Source organism: Tamandua tetradactyla, chromosome 7, assembly GCF_023851605.1.
Source record: "Tamandua tetradactyla isolate mTamTet1 chromosome 7, mTamTet1.pri, whole genome shotgun sequence".
Taxonomy (NCBI): Eukaryota; Metazoa; Chordata; class Mammalia; order Pilosa; family Myrmecophagidae; genus Tamandua; species Tamandua tetradactyla.
Window position 1 is genome coordinate 171,656,840 of NC_135333.1, and position 22,768 is coordinate 171,679,607.

General features: G+C 46.2%; 1 protein-coding gene across 12 annotated transcripts in view; it reads left to right on the forward strand.

Annotated features, from left to right (window-relative positions):
- Positions 1-22,768, forward strand: part of MYBPC1 (myosin binding protein C1) — a 90,676-nt gene that overhangs the window by 64,571 nt on the left and 3,337 nt on the right. For 8 of the 12 annotated variants that reach the window (XM_077111775.1, XM_077111779.1, XM_077111785.1 and 5 more), the window contains 8 exons: positions 2,153-2,206; positions 3,063-3,230; positions 5,831-5,919; positions 8,352-8,547; positions 9,487-9,626; positions 18,776-18,935; positions 19,528-19,664; positions 21,257-21,443. In XM_077111775.1, the coding sequence (XP_076967890.1) occupies positions 2,153-2,206; positions 3,063-3,230; positions 5,831-5,919; positions 8,352-8,547; positions 9,487-9,626; positions 18,776-18,935; positions 19,528-19,664; positions 21,257-21,443 (1,131 nt within the window). The remainder of the gene's footprint in view (positions 1-2,152; positions 2,207-3,062; positions 3,231-5,830; positions 5,920-8,351; positions 8,548-9,486; positions 9,627-18,775; positions 18,936-19,527; positions 19,665-21,256; positions 21,444-22,768) is intronic. The other 4 variants (XM_077111780.1, XM_077111786.1, XM_077111783.1 and 1 more) reach the window with 1 other exon arrangement.

Here is a 22,768-nt window from a genome sequence, read left to right on the forward strand (position 1 = left end):
TGATGGTAGTAAGCCATTTACCAGAGAAGTTTGCTAGGATTTCTTACAAATAATAGCCTAAGACTCAATCTCATAGAAAACGCTTTGGATCCTAAATTTTAACATGAATCTGGCAAGTGAAGGAAAGAGAGACGACAGAGTCCATTTGGGAAGTGAGGAGTGTGCACACAAATGGACCTGCCTGGGAGGAGAACCAGTGTGAAGGGGAAAAGTCCGGGAAGATAGCTGCCGGAGAAGACATCCCAGCCCGCTGGCTTGGCGTACACGTGGCAAGGCTCATTGCTGGGAGGGAGGGAAGAGAGCACCCTGGCAGCACTTGGCTCGGCTCATGGAAAGCCACGCACAGAACCACTGGGGTTAATGAAGAGAGCGTTCCCAGGGTCTCCTAGAAGAGGGGGGCGGCCTCACTAATGCAGCACGTCAGGGTACGATTTATTCTGATTCCCTTTTCCCCCTTATTTCAAAACCTTGCGGGCATTCCTTTCTGTTCTTGACATTGCCCAGCCAGCGAACTCCCCAGCCTTATGTGCCATGTGGCTGCTGCGGGCAAGCCTTTTGTGTGTGTGTATGAAACAGAGCAAATTCTTTACTCTTTTCTTTCTGATAGGTTTAAAAAGTAAGAAGATACAGCAAAATGATAGAGGGCTGTCATTTTGATGTTACCCACCTTAGTTAAAATACAACGAAGTGTATTTTACATAATTTTGCGTGTGGTCTGTGTAGATATATATGTATAGATATACATATGTATATGTACACAGTCATTATTATGTATATACTTTGCCACATAACGTTTTGGAATTAGCTTTCTATGGAAGTTCTTTTGTAACGTGTATATCTTTCTTCTTGCATTCTTTTCTTTCTTTATGTGGCTGCCGTATTCTTCGTTCTCTTTTAACGGCTGTTCTCCAGACTAATTTTCTGCAGTGTTGAATGCTTTTAGATATCTTGGGTTTTATTCCGTAAGAGAATCTCTTTTTTATAAGACCGTGTGTGGTTTCTGCCTTTCTCTGGTTTATTTTTTAATGCCTGCAGCATTTTATTCTTCTGTTTCCTTCCTTCACTCGAGTTCTTGCTTTTCTTTCTTAAATCTTTCTTCCCTCTATTAAGTAGCTTTCATATCCCTTTCCCATCCCCTGGACACCATTTTCTTTCTCTCAGTTCAAGTGGTTCAAATGTGAAGGGACAGGCTAGTTTTGTTCCCTTTTGATCTTGTTTCCATCCTGCTTTCTCTTAAAATGGTCTCCTTCACGCTTTCCTACGTGTTTTCTCGACCTCGTATTTTCACCTCCTCATCAGTTGTCTCTTGACTATGAAAATACCATTAGGGGAGCTCCCAAGCAGACCATTTGCTTAACGCAGTGTCTCTTTTGCAAAGTCATAAGTCATTTTTGTCACCCTCATCCCCTCCCAGCTGCCAAGGTCTGGTGGCTTCCTGCCGCCTTCCCCCTGCTGCTGCTGGAGGGGTTGGACCCAGAGGCAGGAGAACTGCTCCTGGGGACATCCAGGCCCTGCTCGCCGGCTCCTGTCCCAGCCCATAGAAGCCCATCGCCCCACTCGGAGGGGCCCCGAGGCCCCCAGGTTCCCCCATCCGGCAGAGGGCGGCGCCAGGGCGGCCACCAGGAGCTGCCTCCCGAGCGGCTGGCGCAGCTCCGTTCCCTTGGGAAACTGGAGCCCTGGTGAGCCACGCCGGTCTGGGCACGGGGGCCCGGCTCCCTACCCCGAGGAGAGGCCCTTCAGCAGCGCGTGTTCCCGGGACCCGGGGCGGCGGCGCGGCTCGGAGGGCAGGGACAGAGGCGGGACAGGCTGCCCCCTGCGCTCCGCTCCGCCTTTCCCTTCGGGACTTGCTGTGCTCTTCTCGGCCTCTTGCTCCCACTGCTGGATTGGCCCCAGCCTCTTCTGTCCCCCTCTCCCCTTTCTGCTCCCGGCCGTCTCTGTGGCGGGTGCCCCGGGACAAAACGCAGCCTGAGCGCAGCAGGCTGCCTCTCCGCAGGGCCTCTAACCCCTTTGGCCTCTTCCACCACTGCCCTGAGGACACGTGTCCCCGCGCCCTTTGCACACTTTACTAACAGAGAATGCTGACTACTGATACGATCTTCTTCTGGTGTGAAAGTGGGTGTCTTTAATTAATTTTAATGACGAACTCTCAAAGGTACATCAGCAAAACAGTCTAATGAAAATGGGGAGGCCGCGTATGACCTACCAGGTAACGTATTCTCTGAAAGCTCTCAACTTTCTTACTATATGATAAAGTTTCTGGGAATGTCCCGTGACTAAGCATGAAGTACACCTCCCACCCATGCAGAAAAAGCCCTTAGAATTTGGGAGATGAATTAATAGTGTGGGAGCCAAGCTTTTTTTTTATTATTCCTGTGGGCATAACATATACAAACTTTAGCTCAAATATTTTGTGTTTGTAAGCCCTGGGTGCTGGGCTTACATTCTCTTGATGTCATAGACAAGAGTCACTAAAAAAAAAAATTAGATTTTTGGTTAAAGGGCAAGAATTGTGCCAACTCCTTATGAGACTTCAGCTGTGAGCTGTTTCTCTTTGCCATGGAAATAAGCATCTTTCCTTCACAAATGTGAACCCGGTCAGCCCCTCTGCTCATAGCAGAGTCGCGCAGTAACCCAGCTGAGACCACCAGGGGCTGCCTGCCGGTAAAATCAGTGTCTCTCATTCGTAAGAATAGTTTTCTCCCGAATTTTAATGTGTGTGGATGGCTAACCACCTGGGTTACATGTCATTCTAAATCCAAATTGGAATAAAACTGCTGGAAAACTCTTGGGGACCGTTGGTATGATTCAGGAAATTAGTATCCTGAATAAGGGAGTTTTCAGAAATAGCAAAATTTGATGGTTTGTCCTCCTTCCTGTGGTTTTATTAAGCCTTTTTAGGCCATTTTTCAGTAAGTCAGAAAAATGTCCACCCTTCCACCTGAGTCCAGACAAAGTGACTTTCCCTGCACGCGGCTTAAGGAGGGGTAAGCTCCCGTCACGGTTGGAGCGTGCGCCTCGCTGAGACCGTTCTCCCTTGTTTGCTCTTTCTTTGCGGATTTTAGCTGATAACTGGCTCCCGGCCCACAAAGACCTGATCGACAAGACCAAGTTCACCATCCCGGACCTGCCCACTGACTCCAGGATCTTCGTGCGTGTCAAGGCCGTGAACAAGGCCGGCGCCAGCGAGCCCAAGTACTACTCGCAGCCCATTCTCGTGAAGCAGATCATCGGTACTTCCTTACGGCTCTTACGGGGTCTGCTTGTGCGTTCCTAACCCCTGGTCTCCAGGCTTCCCGTTGCATCGCTCCTTGGAGGTTGTACAAACGCCTCCCTGGAGTGTGAGGTGAACAGGACAGCTCTTTGTGCAGGCAGAAAAGGGGAGCGCGCGTGGGGGTCCCCCTGGTTCTCGTGGTAGGTCCCCTGCCAGGCAGTGACCCTGGCTTCCGGGTGCCCAGGGGACAGGAGCGTGCCGGCACAGTGCCCACTGTCCTGCAGCCACAGCGTGGCTCTCCTGAGGCTGCAAAGGCAAAGCGGTTTCATAGCAATCCAGGAACCTTGTTGGTCTCTCTGGGGTCTTGACATTTGCATGACTGGTGCGGAGGCCACGGCGAGTGCGAGGGCAGGAGCCCTGTGCCCTCTGCCACCCCCTGCCCCCGGCCACCGCACACTCACAGCTCGGGCTGATGCCAAGTGGCCTCAGGGTGTCCTTGATGATGCAGCAAGCACGTCCGGCATGGTTCCTTCCCGCTGTTGAGGACGCGCGTGTCCAGCACCATGCGTGGCAGTGCAGCGTGAGGCGTGCGTGAACCCTGCGCCCGCTGCAGCACTGGCAGCGCACTTGTGCCGTGGGCTTGGAGGCTGAAATAGTGAATTTTTTTCATGAAATCCCATTTTACTTGAGAGAATGGCTGCGGCCTGCCATCGCTCCTCAGGTCGGGTACTTGGCAGGAGCTTTCTAGACCAGGCGTGGCTGAGCCTGTCACCTCAAGGAAAACTATTTGCAGTACTTGTTGTCAACTTGTCAGTGATAAAATTTGAAGTTGGAAGCAAATATTTGAATTTTGAAAAACCTATACCCACCCCCATGAAATTGACAGCTTCCCAGTACATAACGACTTCTCTCATGAGTTAGATGGAGATATCAGAGTGAATTTTTTTATATTGTATATGGAATGTATCAACATTTGGAAGCTCTGCATGATTCAGTGAAGTAACATTTTCTAAATGACCAGTGCATAATATAAAATCACGCATGGGTAAAAGAGGCATTCAAAGCATAAGATAACCTGGAGGATTTTAATGTTCACAGAATGTGGAAGTTCACTGGTGTGGTTTCAGATTCCACACTGCAGCCAGCCTTTAGAAAACCACCACGTATTTTGTTCCAGCATAGAATCAAAGAAAATCTAGAACCTTGATTAAAATATTCCTCCCTTCTCCAACTACCTATCTGTGGAAGCTTGATTTCTTCATATACTCCAACCAAAACAATGGGCTGTAACCGACTGAATGTAGAAGCAGGTCTGGGGGTCCATCTGTCCTCTATTCAGCCAGACCTTATTTTCCACCATTTATTCACTGTTAGATCATGGGCAGGACTTAATCTTTCTGAGTCTTAATTTCTTTATCTGTAAATAGTTGGAGATAAGGGTATTTAGCAGATCAGGGGGGGTGTGAGCATTAAATAAGAGTGATTACTATTGGGGTTGCACGTAAGTGCCCGATGCGTGTTTATGTTAATGTTACCGTGGCTTCATTAACTGTGAGGCCTCGCTGGGTCGCAGCTCCTCGTATGTGAAGAAATAGGGCTTTGGAGGATTTACAAGTCTCTTCTGACCATAGCAGTCAAAAACAACCACCGCCACCATTGCAAACACCCAGTACTTAGGGAGCATTCCTTCTCAGCCCCCCTGTGGACGGCTCCGTTGAAGCCTCAGCGTGCCTCTGTGCACGGATGCAGTGTCACCCCGAGTTTGCAGAGGAGGAGGTGCTGCGTGCCTGGTCCAGGATGAAACCAGGCCTCCCTGGCTCCAGGGCGCGTGCTTCGGCGCAGAGCCAGGTGCTCATCCAGGCTGTGCCACCGGGAGCGCACAGCCTGAGCCCCTGGGCTTCGTGTTCCTCCCTCAGTGGTGGGGTGAAAGCAGCCTCTCCGTCCCACGGGGTTGGGGGGTGTAAATGAATGTGGCCTTTAGCCCCGCGTCCAACACATACTAACACCAGGTTCGAGACTTGCTCGGTCCCTGGGACGGCAAGCCTGTGCCTCATTGCCCGGGAGGGGTTTGCAGCACATGTAGGGGTGACTTCCTGGTTTTTAATCGATGAATACTACGGGCAGTGGGCTAGGGCTGACTGTCAGGGACTCCACTCCAGTCACATGAAACAAGTTCAGCAGAATTCCATAGGGCACACAGAATTGCTTCTCCAGGTGAGAAGGAGCAGGCAGCGTGTCAGATAAAGCAGCACCTGCAAATCTTTTACGGAGGGTTTATTAGACAGTACATGCCTTTGTTAGAAACCATCAAAAACATTTCTAGGGATGTAAAAAAATTTAGTGTTTTTCTATAAATTGCTTTAAGCTCAGAACACACAGTAAAAATAGGAAGCTGTAGTGAAGTCAAAGATGAAATTTGCTGAGTCAAACTGTTAAAACATCTCCTATCTTCTTGCCTGAGTTACCGTATATAATCCCTTAGTGAGCCTGATTACCATATATAATCTGTTAGTGGCCCACCCGAGATTTACTGCCGGGAGCATCCCGCTGTTACGTCTCAGCAAGGCAGTGTCCAGTGTGGTGTACTGACCAAACCTATGCTATTTCACCCTCACCCAGAGCCTCCAAAGATCCGCATCCCGAGGCACCTGAAGCAAACCTACATCCGGAGAGTTGGGGAAGCCGTCAATCTGGTGATACCTTTCCAGGTAACGACTCGGGGTGGCTCGTCCTCTCTTCCCAGCGCCACGGTGTGTGAGGAGTGGAGGGGAGCACTCCAGCACTTGCATTCCTCTAGAGTCGGGGTCTCTTCAGAGGAAGAGGAGGCAAACCACGGAAGGGATTTGTGGGAAACGGTCGCCTCCTGTAGACATAGAGAAATCTATAAAACTGTTGTAGATGTTCCTTCTGTGTGAGATAAATTAGATTTAGTCTTGCGCCAAGCTCCAGGGCAGCTAGAGGGAGGCAGGGAGGAGCCAGCAGGCAGACCCTTTCTGACCCTACAAATCTGTGAAATTGATTCATTTTAGGTGAAGTTCTCAGAGTAACGATCAGGAAAGCAGCACTTGCTTCCTTCCCGGTATTGCCCCAAACCAAGGCACGTTCCAATAAGAGGGACAATTTTGAAATCTTGTAGGAAATTCAAGATCTTGATGCCACTCACTGAAGTATGTGAAATCGTTAAATCATTGCTTCAGCCGGAGTCTGTGGTGGACGTGATTACCCAGACTTTGCGTGTGACAGTCAGGGCCCTTCCCACGCATGGCCCTCCCTGTCTCTGCTTGTGCCTCCACATTGTCCAGCAGAACTTTGTGTGATGGTGAAAATGCCTCTATCTTGGTGTCCACTGGCTGCTGAGCCCCTGAAGCGTGGCCCAGGTGACGAAGGAGCTGGGTTTTTATTTTATTTCATTTTAATTTTAGTTGAAATAGCCATGTAAGCCAGTGGCTGTTCTAACAGACAGCATGGCTTAGAACGTCAGCTCCGGTCTCTGCACGTGTTCAAGAGCACACGACCTCAATGCACATGCACACTCGCGCACAGGCTCCAGTGAAAAGCAGGCTAAAGGGAACACTCGGGGTTCCGATGCGCTTGGGTCGCCGCCATCGGCAGAGGCGGGCCCCCGCCCACCGCACACCTCCCCCCTCCCCGCATGCTCAGCGCCGGGAGTGAGAACACATGGCTGGAGGGAGGCGACCACGCGTGCACACAACCTGAGGAGGGTGGACCAGCTTGCAAGGGTCTCCCACCTCCCTCCTCCTGCAGCTTCCCCTGAAAGCAGGAGGGGCACCAAGGCCCACATCCCCAGCCCGCTTGTTCTGAGGCATTCCTGCCTCTAGCAGTCATCTGTCCCCGGATCCCGGGGTGCAGGTTTGGCGTCTCTGCTGGGCCTGGGAGAGGAAGAAGCGTGGGGACAGGTGCTGCGGAAGGTTGCCGCCCCACGGCTGCCCCAGGTGAGGCTGGGGGTAGGACAGATGTCCGTATTGCTGCACTCTGCCGTGTGTCTGTTTGAACTCTTTCAGTCCTATAGGCATTTCCTCTTTGATCCTCAGAAACACCCCTTTGAAGCGGGACGCGCAGATTTCACTGGCCCTATTTGAGAAGTTAAGTGACTTGCCCGAGGTCACACCACAAGTGAATGGAAGTGCCAAGAGACACGGCCACTTCGCCTGACATTTAACCCCGTGTATTTTCCCCATTCCTTGTGCAATCAAAGAACTCACTCCCCCGCTCCCCCCCCCCCCCCCCGTGGCTAATAGCAAGTTGTATATTGAAAGAAGCAAGGCTGGAACTGTTTTGTTGTTGTTTTTAAATCTATCTGTAACAGTTTTGCTCTCTCCTTGCCATGGGGTGCCGGTCTAAGCACCCCCGACCATATTTCAGGCTCTCTGGGCAGGGCCCTGGCAGCCCTGGGCCCCCAGGAGGGCACAGGGGAGGCTGCACCAAGTGGGCTCGGCTCGTGCCGGACTTCTGTCTGCTGAGCCCTGGGCTCGGAAAGTCTAGGGAGTTCCTTTTTAGAACAAGTGAAACTCACATCCATGAATGAGGTTGTAACCTTCAAAAATGGCTGTTCCCGAAGAAGCATTTCAGCAGCTAGAGAATTACAGACCAGGCCAAAAGGAGCGGCGTGGCGCGGTGGAACGATACCAGTAACATTCAGACAGCATAAAGAAAACTGTTCACGGTGTGCCTGAAGCTTTCTAGGCTCAAACCTCTAAACCACTCTGTGAATTAGGTGCTGTTGTTGGCTCATTGTAGAGGTTGGAAAACTGAGGCTCAGAGAATTTTAGTAACGTTCCCAAAGTCACACAGCTCATCAGGGTGGAGTCGGGAGCAAATCCTGGTCCCAGGGTCCTGGAGCCCTTGCCCTTGACTGCTGTGCTGTGCCTGAGGGGAGCCGGGAGCACAGGTGTGAGGGCTGGTGCCAGGCTGCCCTGGGCACCCTTGGGCAGGTCATTTAACTCCTGAAGCTGAAAAATGCAGACACTTAGCTCAATGTGAGGACTAAGGGGTGCCCACAGGGCGCCTGTCCCCCGGGGCCGCTACTGGCCAGTCCCGCTACCGCTTTGGCCATGCTGGGAAAGCCTCACGAGCCAGCCTGGCGGCCCGCCCCTCTGCTTATCCTGTCTTTCTTTTTAAGGGAAAACCAAAACCACTATTATCTTGGAAGAAAGATGGTGCCGAAATTGATAAGAATCAAATAAACATCCGCAACTCGGAGACGGACACGATCATATTTATCCGGAAGGCGGAGAGAAGCCACTCGGGGAGATACGACCTGTCGGTGGCGGTGGAGAAGCTGGTGGAGACGGCGGCCATAGACATCCAGATCGTGGGTAGGTGGGAGGGCCCCACGCCCATGTCCCGTCCTGGCCCACGGGAAGGGATCTTGGTGAAGTGGCTCCAGCAAAAATTCTGAATATTTTTTAAATAGATAAATTAGTAAGATGTGTTCATATCTCCAAATAGTTTTTCCCTGAATAAAAAGAATAATCATGGGCAGTTTGGGGCTTTTATAAGAAAGATCATGGTTGTGCGTTTTCATGACCCCTTCTGGACTGTGTGACAGACAGTCTGGCTTCTCTCTCACTCTTAGGTTCTCGGTTTTCCTGTGATAAAGTTATTTTCTGTGTTGAATACTTGCATGAAATTTTGCAAATTCTAGATATAGTTTAACATGCTTTTTACTCCCTCTAACACCCACTACAAAGTAACTTTCTAACGAAGAATTTTTATTAAATGTAAGGAAGACACAGCCAAAGTCACACAGTCGGACACTGAACTGGTTGACTCTGCAGGGCGAGCTCAACGCTCAAGTGTGCAAATAATAAATAAGGTCCACGCTGTGCTTGTCCAGACTGAGGGGAAGGGGGCAGGTCCCTTATAGATGAACCCTGTCTTACTTGCATTGTTTTATTTATTTATTTTGCAACAGCAAGAAATTAATTTAAGAGGAGGTCTAAGAGAAACCTTGCTCCCAAACATTTTTACTGCCATATTTTGGCAATGTTGCAGAAATCTGTGGTTCACTAATTAGATGGGCAGCTGCCTGTGCCAGGTCTCCTCTTGATGTATCCCCTCCACCCGCCCCCCGACAGACCTTTTAGTCTCTGTAAGTGAGAGGAGCCGGGAGGTGGGGGCACTCCTCTTGCCGCCCAGAGCTCCCTGGTGGCCAAGGGGAAGAGTGCCGCCTCCTGAGACAGGGAGCCCTGCGTCACACTGCCGGTGAGAAGGGGTGCAATGGTGTCATCCTTGCCATGCCCTTCTCACCGTAGACCGTCCTGGCCCCCCCCAAGTTGTGAAGATCGAGGATGTCTGGGGGGAGAACGTGGCTCTTACCTGGACGCCGCCAAAGGATGATGGGAACGCTGCCGTCACGGGGTACACGATCCAGAAGGCTGACAAGAAGAGCATGGTAGGGTCCCACACCCTCGGGGAGCGCGGGGAAGGCAGGGGTGCCCCTGGTGAGGGGCGGCGGGGCTGGGAGAAGGCGCGAGGGAGCCTCAGAGAGTTGTGTTTGGGTCCCAGCATCGCCACCCCTGGCCGTGCCCACGTCCAGTCACCCAAACCTCTTGGTCCCCTCTCTCACCCGTAAAGAGGACCACTGAAGCGTGCCCTGGGTGGCCGTCATGAGGCCAGCAGCAGTGGAGCGGTGCCCGTTCACAGTCAGCAGGCCGTGTGGCTAACAAGCGTTTATTTGCTCTAGATTCTGACCCAGCTTTACACCCATGCAACTTTTTTCCTTGTGAAATGTTGGATAGTGTGGATTTATATCTTAAAAGAAAAAAAAAAGACAACAGCTAGAAAAGAAAGATTTTGAAGGAAATAGCATGTGCAAAGGTCCTGAGGAGGTAAAGAGCTTGGGTACTCAACAAACAGCCCAGCTGGAGTATAATTACTGCTATCCCTGTTTTATAGATGAGAAAACTGCAGGTCAGAGTGGATACATGACTTGTTGGAGGTCACCAGCATTTAAATGGCAAAGTCTGGGCGCTTCTAAATCAGTGTCTGTCCAGTACACCCTACTTTTGCAGTATCTGAAAATTAATAAGGGAGCATTTGCACACACAGTGTATACCATTTGTATTCTCCAAGGGAGAGCTCGGCATCATCTTTAATGCTAAGACGATTTTAGGCTTTTATCCTAGCGCACTTCCGTGAGAACTTGATTCATGAAGTTATGTGGGGTCAGTAGTCAGAGAGAAGGCTGGAGGGGGACATCTCAACAGTAGGAAGGCTCATCACCAAAGGATTCCAAGGCCTTCTTTTCCAAAAGCTGTTTTCAGCACCTCTTTTTTCTTGGGTTGCTATTATAAGATCAGATTTAACATTTAAAACAGCATCTTTCATCTAAACTGAGGTGGTTTGAGCTGGACAGACGGACGGCCCGGGAGGGAAGGACCTCAGTGTTGTGGACTTCCTTGGCTGGGCGGCTCTGCCGTGGGCCTGGGCCAGCCATAGGCAGGGAGTCCAGGCCAGTGGACACTGCGATGGGTCACCTCACACAGCCCCCCAGTGGACACTGCGATGGGTCACTACACACAGCCCCCCAGTGGACACTGCGACGGGTCACCTCACACAGCCCCCCAGTGGACACTGCGATGGGTCACCTCACACAGCCCCCCAGTGGACACTGTGATGGGTCACTACACACAGCCCCCCAGTGGACACTGCGATGGGTCACTATACACAGCCCCCCAGTGGACACTGCGATGGGTCACCTCACACAGCCCCCCAGCGGACACTGCAATGGGTCACCCCTCTGCATGGCCCCGAGGCCACTCCACAGTGTCACTGTGTCTGAAGGTGACGCCCCCACTCATGTTTCCGTCGGCACTCACGCCTCTCACAGACAGTTTTCGTTCACTTATTTGCTCACTTACTATGTGTTCTGTCTCCTGCACTGAAAAAAAAGGGCCCCTTCCATCAGGGCACTCACAGTCTCAGCAGGAAGACATAAAAACCAAGTGATAATACGATGCAGTAAGCTGGGAATAGAGGTTTGCATATGATGCTTGCAAAGTAGAGGAGGACACAACTGCACTTGTCGGTGTCGTAAAAATACCCAAATACAGAGTGAGTGATGGCCCCTAGAAGCTCCAGAGAGAGGGTCTTTCCTCTCTTCACGTCATTTTGTCAGCAAATATGTTTCCTCAGGTAGAGGTATGTCTAATGGTGTGGTGCGATGCGGTTTTCCCCTGATAGCACATACTTTGAAACCTCTGTGATTCCTGGTATGATGAAGTAAAAATTGGAAAAAAAGTCCCCGTAGCTTTAAGTTCTCATTCATTCTCATGTTCAGTGACTGTTTATTTGAGCACCTACTGTGTGCCAGAATTGTGTAGACACTGGGGATTCAAGGGTTGAGAACAAAAAGTCAGTCTCTCCCATCATGAAATGCACATTCCAGTTGAGGAGGTAGCTAGCAGGCAAGTAAAATGGTAAACATATAATTTAAGGTAGTAAGTGCTGTGAAGAAAACTTAACCAGGTTAATGTGATAAGAGCAGAAAGGTAGAAAGGAGCAAGCAAGGTTCAGGAGGAGAATCCTATAGGGAGTTAATGGCCAGCGAAGACCCGAAAGAACATAATAATGTTGGGCAAATTTTATTTGGCAATATTCATTTCTCTCTGGTACTCTAGCTTCATCTCTTCCTCATAATAGATAAATTGGCACTAAAATTTTAGAATTACACTTTGCTACACAAAAGATAGCTAGATGGGACTTCCAGAGAAGATGACGGCTTAGTAAGACGCGCGGATCTTAGTTCCTCCTCCAGAACAGCTACTAGGGGAGCAGAAATAATACAGAACAGCTCCCGGAGCCACGACAGAGATAAAAAAGACAGCGTACCCCATCCTAGAACGGCTGACTGGCTGAGAGAACCCACTCCGGTGAGATCGCCGAGGGGCGCGGGCTTCCCCGGGCGGGGCAGCAAGAGGCCGGAGTCCCTCCCTTCCTCCTTCCCAGGCCAGATGGGACAACTGGACAGGTGGTCCCCTCAAGCCGTGGCGGCTGGCGACGCCCCCCACGCACGGACCCCCCGGACCAACTGGGAGAATTGGATTGGAGAACCCCAGGCTGCGGAGAACGGTGATCGGGGTCCCTTCCAGACACGTGACTCCCCGGTCCGGCTGGGAACTGTGCACTCTCCCGGGCCGCGGCGGCTGGCACCCTCCCGCCGTGCTTGGCGCCCCGGGCTGACTAGGAGATTCGGACAGGTGCTCTCCCGGGCTGCGGCAGCTGGCGACCCTCCCCGCGTTTGGATCCCCAGGCTGCCTGGCACTCTTCCAAGCCGCTTCGGCTGGCGAACCTCCCCCACAGTGAGAGTTTTCCAAAGTTAAAGGGACCCACAGCACCTTTTACTGGTGGGACCCGCAGACAAACGTGTGCCACAAGCACCACCGACTGGGCAGGATAAGAAAAACAGAACCCAGAGATTTCACAGAAAAATCTTTCAACCTGTTGGGTCCAACACCCAGGGAAATCTGACTAAATGCCCAGATGCCAGCAGAAGATAACGGATCACGCTCAGAAAATTGAAAATATGGCCCAGTCAAAGGAGCAAACCAATAGTTCAAATGAGATACAGGAGCTGAGACAACTAATGCTGAATATACGAACAGAAATGGAAAACCTCTTCAAAAACGAAATTGATAAATTGAGGGAGGACATGAAGAAGACATGGGCTGAACAAAAAGAAGAAATAGAAAAACTGAAAAAACAAATCACAGAACTTATGGAAATGAAGGACAAAGTAGAAAAGATAGAAAAAACAATGGATACCTACAATGATAGATTTAAAGAGACAGAAGATAGAATTAGTGATTTGGAGGATGGAACATCCAAAGTCCAAAAACAAACAGCAACTATAGGGAAAAGAATGGAAAAATTTGAACAGGGGATCAGGGAACTGAAGGACAATTTGAACGGCACAAATATACGTGTTGTGGGTGTCCCAGAAGGAGAAGAGAAGGGAAAAGGAGGAGAAAAACTAATGGAAGAAATTATCACTGAAAATTTCCCAACTCTTATGAAAGACCTAAAATTACAGATCCAAGAAGTGCAGCACACCCCAAAGAGAATAGACCCAAATAGGCGTTCTCCGAGACACTTACTAGTTAGAATGTCAGAGGTCATTGACAGAGAAAGAGAAAGAGAGGATCTTGAAAGCAGCAAGAGAAAAACAATCCATCACATACAAGGGAAACCCAATAAGACTATGTATAGATTTCTCAGCAGAAACCATGGAAGCTAGAAGACAGTGGGATGATATATTTTAAATTACTAAAAGAGAAAAACTGCCAACCAAGACTCCTATATCCAGCAAAATTGTCCTTCAAAAATGAGGGAGAAATTAAAACATTCTCAGACAAAAAGTCACCGAGAGAATTTGTGACCAAGAGACCAGCTCTGCAAGAAATACTAAAGGGAGCACTAGAGTCAGATACGAAAAGACAGAAGAGAGAGGTATGGAGAAGAGTGTAGAAAGAAGGAAAGTCAGATATGATGTATATAATACAAAAGGCAAAATGGTAGAGGAAAATATTACCCAAACAGTAATAACACTAAATGTTAATGGACTGAATTCCCCAATCAAAAGACATAGACTGGCAGAATGGATTAAAAAACAGGATCCTTCTATATGCTGTCTACAGGAAACACATCTTAGACCCAAAGATAAACATAGGTTGAAAGTGAAAGGTTGGGAAAAGATATTTCATGCAAATAACAACCAGAAAAGAGCAGGAGTGGCTATACTAATATCCAACAAATTAGACTTCAAATGTAAAACAGTTAAAAGAGACAAAGAAGGACACTATCTACTAATAAAAGGAACAATTAAACAAGAAGACATAACAATCATAAATATTTATGCACCGAACCGGAATGCCCCTAAATACGTGAGGAATACACTGCAAACACTGAAAAGGGAAATAGACACATATACCATAATAGTTGGCGAGTTCAATTCACCACTCTCATCAATGGACAGAACGTCTAGACAGAGGATCAAGAAAGAAATAGAGAATCTGAATATTACTATAAATGAGCTAGACTTAACAGACATTTATAGGACATTACATCCCACAACAGCAGTATACACCTTTTTTTCAAGTGCTCATGGATGATTCTCAAAGATAGACCATATGCTGGGTCACAAAGCAAGTCTCAACAAATTTAAAAAGATTGAAATCATACACAACACTTTCTCGGATCATAAAGGAATGAAGTTGGAAATCAATAATAGGTGGAGTGCCAGAAAATTATCAAATACATGGAGGCTCAACAACACACTCTTAAAGAACAAGTGGGTCAAAGAAGAAATTGCAAGAGAAATTAGTAAATACTTCGAGGTGAATGAAAATGAAAACACAACGTATCAAAACTTATGGGACGCAGCAAAGGCAGTGCTAAGAGGGAAATTTATTGCCCTAAATGCCTTTATCAGAAAAGAAGAAAAGGCAAAAGTGCAGGAATTAACTGTCCACTTGGAAGAACTGGAGAAAGAACAGCAAACTAATCCCAAAGCAAGCAAAAGGAAAGAAATAACAAAGATTAGAGCAGAAATAAATGAAATTGAAAACATGAAAACAATAGAGAAAATCAATAAGACCAGAAGTTGGTTCTATGAGAAAATCAATAAGATTGATGGGCCCTTAGCAAGATTGACAAAAAGAAGAAGAGAGAGGATGCAAATAAATAAGATCAGAAATGGAAGAGGAGACATAACTACTGACCGCACAGAAATAAAGGAGGTAATAACAGGATACTATGAACAACTTTACGCTAATAAACACAAAAATTTAGATGAAACGGACGGGTTCTGGAAAGACATAAACAACCAACTTTGACTCAAGAAGAAATAGATGACCTCAACAAACCAATCACAAGTAAAGAGATTGAATTAGTCATTCAAAAGCTCCCTAAAAAGAAAAGTCCAGGACCAGACGGCTTCACATGTGAATTCTATCAAACATTCCAGAAAGAATTAGTACCAACTCTCCTCAAACTCTTCAAAATAATCGAAGTGGAGGGAAAACTACCTAATTCATTCTATGAAGCCAACATCACCCTCATACCAAAACCAGGCAAAGATATTACAAAAAAAGAAAACTACAGACCAATCTCTCTAATGAATACAGATGCAAAAATCCTAGCAAATCATATCCAACAACACATTAAAAGAATTATACATCATGACCAAGTAGGATTCATCCCAGGTATGCAAGGATGGTTCAACATAAGAAAATCAATTAATGTAATACACCACATCAACAAATCAAAGCAGAAAAATCACATGATCATCTCAATTGATGCAGAGAAGGCATTTGACAAGATTCAACATCCTTTCCTGTTGAAAACACTTCAAAAGATAGGAATACAAGGGAACTTCCTTAAAATGATAGAGGGAATATATGAAAAACCCACAGCTAATATCATCCTCAGTGGGGAAAAACTGAAAACTTTCCCCCTAAGATCAGGAACAAGACAAGGATGTCCACTATCACCACTATTATTCAGCATTGTGTTGGAAGTTCTAGCCAAAGCAATTAGACAAGGAAAAGAAATACAAGGCATCAAAATTGGAAAGGAAGAAGTAAAACTATCACTGTTTGCAGTCAATATGATACTATATGTAGAAAACCCAGAAAAATCCACAACAAAATTACTAGAGCTAATAAATGAGTACAGCAAAGTAGCAGGCTACAAGATCAACATTCAAAAATCTGTAGCTTTTCTATACACTAGTAATGAACAAGCTGAGGGGGAAATCAAGAAACGAATCCCATTTACAATCGCAACTAAAAGAATAAAATACCTAGGAATAAATTTAACCAAAGAGACAAAAAACCTATATAAAGAAAACTACAAAAAACTGCTAAAAGAAATCACAGAAGACCTAAATAGATGGAAGGGCATACCGTGTTCATGGATTGGAAGACTAAATATAATTAAGATGTCAATCCTACCTAAACTGATCTACAGATTCAATGCAATACCAATCAAAATCCCAACAACTTATTTTTCAGAATTAGAAAAACCAATAAGCAAATTTATCTGGAAGGGCAGGGTGCCCCGAATTGCTAAAAACATCTTGAGGAAAAAAAAACGAAGCTGGAGGTCTCGCGATGCCGGACTTTAAGGCATATTATGAAGTCACAGTGGTCAAAACAGCATGGTATTGGCATAAAGATAGATATATCGACCAATGGAATCGAATAGAGTGCTCAGATATAGACCCTCTCATCTATGGACATTTGATCTTTGATAAGGCAGTCAAGCCAACTCACCTGGGACAGAACAGTCTCTTCAATAAATGGTGCCTAGAGAACTGGATATCCATATGTAAAAGAATGAAAGAAGACCTGTATCTCACACCTTATACAAAAGTTAACTCAAAATGGATCAAAGATCTAAACATTAGGTCTAAGACCATAAAACAGTTAGAGGAAAATGTAGGGAGATATCTTATGAATCTTACAACTGGAGGCGGTTTTATGGACCTTAAACCTAAAGCAAGAGCACTGAAGAAAGAAAGAAATAAATGGGAGCTCCTCAAAATTAAACACTTTTGTGCATCAAAGAACTTCATCAAGAAAGTAGAAAGACAGCCTACACAATGGGAGATAATATTTGGAAATGACATATCAGATAAAGGTCTAGTATCCAGAATTTATAAAGAGATTGTTCAACTCAACAACAAAAAGATAGCCAACCCAATTACAAAATGGGAAAAAGACTTGAACAGACACCTACCAGAGGAGGAAATACGGATGGCCAAGAGGCACATGAAGAGATGCTCAATGTCCCTGGCCATTAGAGAAATGCAAATCAAAACCACAATGAGATATCATCTCACACCCACCAGAATGGCCATTATCAACAAAACAGAAAATGACCAGTGCTGGAGAGGATGCGGAGAAAGAGGCACACTTATCCACTGTTGGTGGGAATGTCAAATGGTGCAACCACTGTGGAAGGCAGTTTGGCGGTTCCTCAAAAAGCTGAATATAGAATTGCCATAAGACCCAGCAATACCATTGCTAGGTATCTACTCAAAGGACTTAAGGGCAAAGACACAAGCGGACATTTGCACACCAATGTTTATAGCAGCGTTATTTACAATTGCAAAGAGATGGAAACAGACAAAATGTCCATCAACAGAAGAATGGCTAAACAAACTGTGGTATATACACACGATGAAATATTATGCAGCTTTAAGACAAGATAAACTTATGAAGCATGTAATAACATGGATGGACCTAGAGAACATTATGCTGAGTGAGTCTAGCCAAAAACTAAAGGACAAATACTGTATGGTCCCACTGATGTGAACCGACATTCGAGAATAAACTTGGAATATGTCATTGGTGACAGAGTCCAGCAGGAGTTAGAAACAGGGTAAGATAATGGGTAATTAGAGCTGAAGGGATACAGACTGTGCAACAGGACTAGATACAAAAACTCAAAAATGGACAGCATAATAATACCTAATTGTAAAGTAATCATGTTAAAACACTGAATGAAGCTGCATCTGAGCTATAGGCTTTTTTTTGTCTGTCTGTTTGTTTGTTTGTCTTTTTTTTTTTGTACTATTATTATTTTTTTATTTTTTTCCCTATATTAACATTCTATATCTTTTTCTGTTGTTTTGCTAGTTCTTCTTCTAAATCGATGCAAATGTACTAAGAAATGATGATCATGCATCTATGTGATGATGTTAAGAATTACTGATTGCATATGTAGAATGGAATGATATCTAAATGTTGGGTTAATTTCTTTTTTTTCTTTAATTAATAATAAAAAAAGATAGCTAGACGATAGAGCTATGTCAATAAACATGAATGGATGGATAGATGGGTAGACAATATTCACAATCCAGTTATGAAGAAAATATAAAAGTAGTGGATTATGTCTAGGGTTTGAATCTGATGTGTAAGTAAAGATTAAATTACACAGACAAGTATAAATAAATTATAAATTAAATGTGCATTGTACTCTCAAAACGCTAACCCATTTGATGCTTTCTTTTAAGGGCTTAGTTTGCTCGGGCTTTTATGACAAATACTACACAAAACGTTGGCTTAAACAATGAGAATTTATTGACTCACAGGTTTAGAGGCCAGAAGTCCTGATTCAGGGCATTGGAAAGGCCATGTTTTCACCCCGAAATCTGTCGGGTTCTCGGGATGATGGCCCCCTCACGTGGAGAAGGCCTTTGTCTCCTCGGGCACGGCTTTCGCTGACCGCCTCACTTCTCTTTCTAAGCCTCCCGTAGTGTGGACCGGGACCCGCTCTGGCTCCGTTGGCCACACCAGAATGGGATCTGAGCGGGTCCTGCTTCCAAACAAGTCCTCGCCCTAGCGGGTGAACTCACCTTCACAGAGCCGTACTCACACCCGCGGGCAGTGGGCACGTGGCCTAAACATACTTTTGCTGGGGGGACATCATTCGGACCACCACAGCACAGGAAACATCCCTGTTACTTTTTCTGTGCAACAGCTGGGAACCTTGTGTATTTGTAGGTGATTTTGCCCTATTACTGTTTTATTCTCGCAGGAGTGGTTCACCGTCATCGAGCATTACCACCGAACCAACGCCACCATTACCGAGCTGGTCATAGGAAACGAGTACTATTTCCGGGTCTTTGCTGAAAACATGTGCGGCCTCAGTGAGGATGCGACAATGACCAAAGAGAGCGCCGTCATCGCCAAGGATGGTGAGGGCCGTCTGGGGTCGGCCAGGGCCCCGTCTTCCGAGGCGAGATGGAGGGGACCGAAGAAGTGATGGGGCGGGAGGGCCCAGAGCTAGGTCAGCACACAGTTTTTAACTAGTGGAAGTGTTCAGGTAAAATCATTATTTTCCAGTAAAATCGTAATGATTACGTTTTTAAACTAGAAGCCTTAGTTCCCCCAGCGTTGGGGAAGCTGGCCTGGAAGTGGTTGACATCACCAGGAAAGAGGACGAGCACTTTTGAGCTCCTACTTCTGTTCTTGGGAGGTTTGGTGGAGCCACAGGTGTGGTCTCCTTTTCCAGTGAAAGAAGCTGAATCATCCTTATTTCATTTCATCACAAACCAGTCTCCTTTTAAAGGTGCTTTCTTGTTTCTTTGACATCAATGCACATTTCTGATTAAAATACTCCAATGACACGTTTCCCTCAGTCTGCCCTCCCGCCCCGGGGTGCCGCGAGCCACGTGTGCTCAGGTTTTCTAGGTTAGCCAGGCCCGGGAAAGTTTTTATCACGAGTGAAATATGCCAAGATTAACATATCTTAGTCCAGGCTGTAAACTGTGAATGCTTGTTTTTAAGGTAAAATCTACAAGAATCCGGTGTATGACGACTTTGATTTCACGGAGGCGCCCATGTTCACGCAGCCCCTTGTCAACACGTTCGCCATCGCGGGCTACAACGCCACCCTCAACTGCAGCGTCCGAGGGAACCCCAAGGTGCGGCCGCCTGTGGCGCGCGGGGGCCGTGGGGACCCCCGGCCTCCCGCTGCTCTCTGTGTCCTCCCGGGGCGGAGACGGAGATGGGGGCGGCGCAGGGGCGCGGGCAGCTAATTGGGCGCGCTGTTCAGATTGAGGGGACAGCGCTTTAGGGCCTCCCAAGGGAATACCATCGAAGGGAAAAGCAAACCGCCTAGTTTTGAAAGAACTGAGTTAGGAAATGGAAGTAAAATTGTGTCACTTGAAAAACTATGTGATAACGTTGATTGACCAAAATTTCTGTAATAGATTGAAGTAAAATAGCTATTAGACTGTAATGTAAACCGGAATATAGAATGTGCCATGATGAGAGCACACAGTGCTAGAAGGGAAGAGACCACATCTGATCAAAGAGATCTAAAAGGCTTTAATGTTTCAGGTTGTCATTTTAGAAGGACATCAGTGAGCATTGCCCACAGAGGCACACACCCCTGGGTGGCACTAAGGAAAGTGCCCTGGCAACTAGAAAACTTGTGAACAGCAATACTTTTTCTGCCCACACTGTGAGCAGAGGCAGAGGGAAGTTGAGGGAGGAGGCAGTGTGAGGATGGCAGGCAGATGATGAATTCGTGTTTGATTGGAAGTGAGGCTGATGAAAATGGGAGTGAAGAAGGGATGGGGGTGGGGGGGGGGCGCTGTGAGCAGAACTCTGGAGAAAGACCAGGTCTGTTCCTCTTAGTTGGAGGTCCTGGGCCCGGGCGTGTCACATTCCACCCCCTGGGAGCTGAAACGCGAGAAAAGATTGTCGTTGCCGGAAATGGGTGGTGAGAAAAACAGCCAGGAGCAGGAGCCAGCCTCACCAAATCCACCCCTCCGCTTGGAAGGTGCGGGGAGGGAAAAGACGATGTGAAGGAGACTGAGAAAGGGCCGTCTCTAGGCTCTGAGCCACCAGATACAGAGAGGTGGGGAGGGAAGGTGGAGCGGCGGCATTTACAGAAGGAAAGAGAAGCACATGAGGAAGGAGTGGAGGGTCAGTGGACAGACTCACGTCCTCGAGAGTCCAGGGAGAATGGGGTCGTCCTCCTCGGCGATTGGGTCTTTCTTAATCTTGCTCCGTCTGTTTGAGATTGAGCCATTTCTACCAAATAATGAGTGTGAATGTGTCTTATTTGTAAGGAGAGATTAAGTAGTGAGAAGGCACAAGCAGCCTGTAAAAACCATTCACTAGACAAGACCACTCAAAAAGGAAGGAGAGGAAGCCGGCCATGACACCCTACAGAGTCTCTGGGCAATGCCGAGCATGCAGCTGACAGGATGAGTTAACCTCCGGGTCTGTGAGCAGAGATCACCGCAACCAGATTTGTTTGGGAAGATTGCCCTAGAGCTCTCCTCTGAGTAAATCTGGTTTACTTCTCCCAGACTGCTCATTTGCATTCTTGCCAAGCACCAAGTAGAATTTAATTGGAAAGAAGCACTGCTCCAGCCGGTGTGGATTCTTCTTAGAAGTCCTTTCACTGTGCAAGGCTTCAAAATTCCGTCACTGGCTTTGATGCTCAATTAATATGCTAAAAACAAGTATATTTTTAGCTAACTTCCTTCAATCTTAATTTCAGCCCAAAATAACCTGGATGAAAAACAAAGTTGCCATCGTGGATGACCCGAGATACAGGATGTTCAGCAACCAGGGGGTCTGCACGCTGGAGATCCGCAAGCCCAGCCCCTATGATGGAGGCACATACTGCTGCAAGGCAGTCAACGAGCTTGGCACCGTGGAGATCGAATGCAAACTGGAGGTGAAAGGTATGACGGCCAAAACCTCATTTATAGGAGAGAGTTAAAGAAAAGCACCTCATTATCGTTTTTACTGCAAAATTCAGTCTGCCAAAGTGGTGGCGGGTAGAGGGGATGGGAGAGAAGAGATTTGTACATTCTGCATTCCCTCTGAGTTATTTGTTGAACGCTACTTGATAATTCAAGTAGACTTATTTTTATCCCTTGCAATTCTTCCTAACAAAAGGAATATTAATTTTAATGGGATGCCAGGATGTTTGCAGCATGATGAGAACAGGTAAAGTCCAGGGGGTCTTGCTTTGGTGAAGTAGTACATCTATAAATAAAAGCCTAGTGCTTCTAATCACCTAATAAGACTGCCGTTAAGGAATTCTTGCTAATTTTTAGTTTACTATTTTGTGAAACTTCCAATATATGGGAGGGGAGGTTGTACAATCTTCTAATTTCATATTATGTGTATAGAATATAGCATGTACATCTTATAAGCAATCGCTGTTAAAATCTTACTAGGAAATTTCCACTTATGGGTATGCATTTCATTGATACTAGTTTTCAGAAGTGTTGCAACTAATTTATACCAAGAAAACAAGTAAGGATTTATGTGATAGAACTGTTTCAGCATAACCTGCCAGTTTAATCAACTTTTTTCATATTAATTGACTATAATTTTTTTAATGAATTTTTCCTTGACAATTAAAACCTACTTTGGGCCACCACGAAAATTCCTGCAACTGCCAGAATCAGCATTATGAGATAATGAGATTATTATTATGAGATAATAGGTAATGGAATCATGGTGTTTTCTCTTCTTATTATTGTATTATATTGCCATTCCATGATAACCTGTCTTTATTTTTCCTCCTTCTCTACATGAGAAAATTAGAATCTAGAAAACATAAAGATGACTAGACTTTACTTATACAAAACTCTAGTGTCAATATCTGTTTTAGAAAATCATAGTAACTGCTAAGGGTATTTGTTTTTTTAAAAAAGAGTTTTTTAGTCCTAAATTTAGTATATATATAGTAGAGAAACTTCTTGGAAAAAAAAGAGAATTTCCTCTTATAACTTTTCCAAAACAGTTTTGATTTCTCTTATAGTTTCTTTCTCAGGTATACAGTATATTAGATTCTGTATTGAGTGACAAGAAAATTTTTTTCTGACTTTTTCATCTCAAATATAAAGCATATAATGTTCTTAGAAAATTTCAAGCCTCACTACTGAGATTTACGAATGGAAATGTTATTTTTTTCAGCTGCTGTATTAGCTTTCAATGTAGATTAAGATCACAATTGCAAATACATATAGTCTCTCAATTCCTAATCTTATTAGTT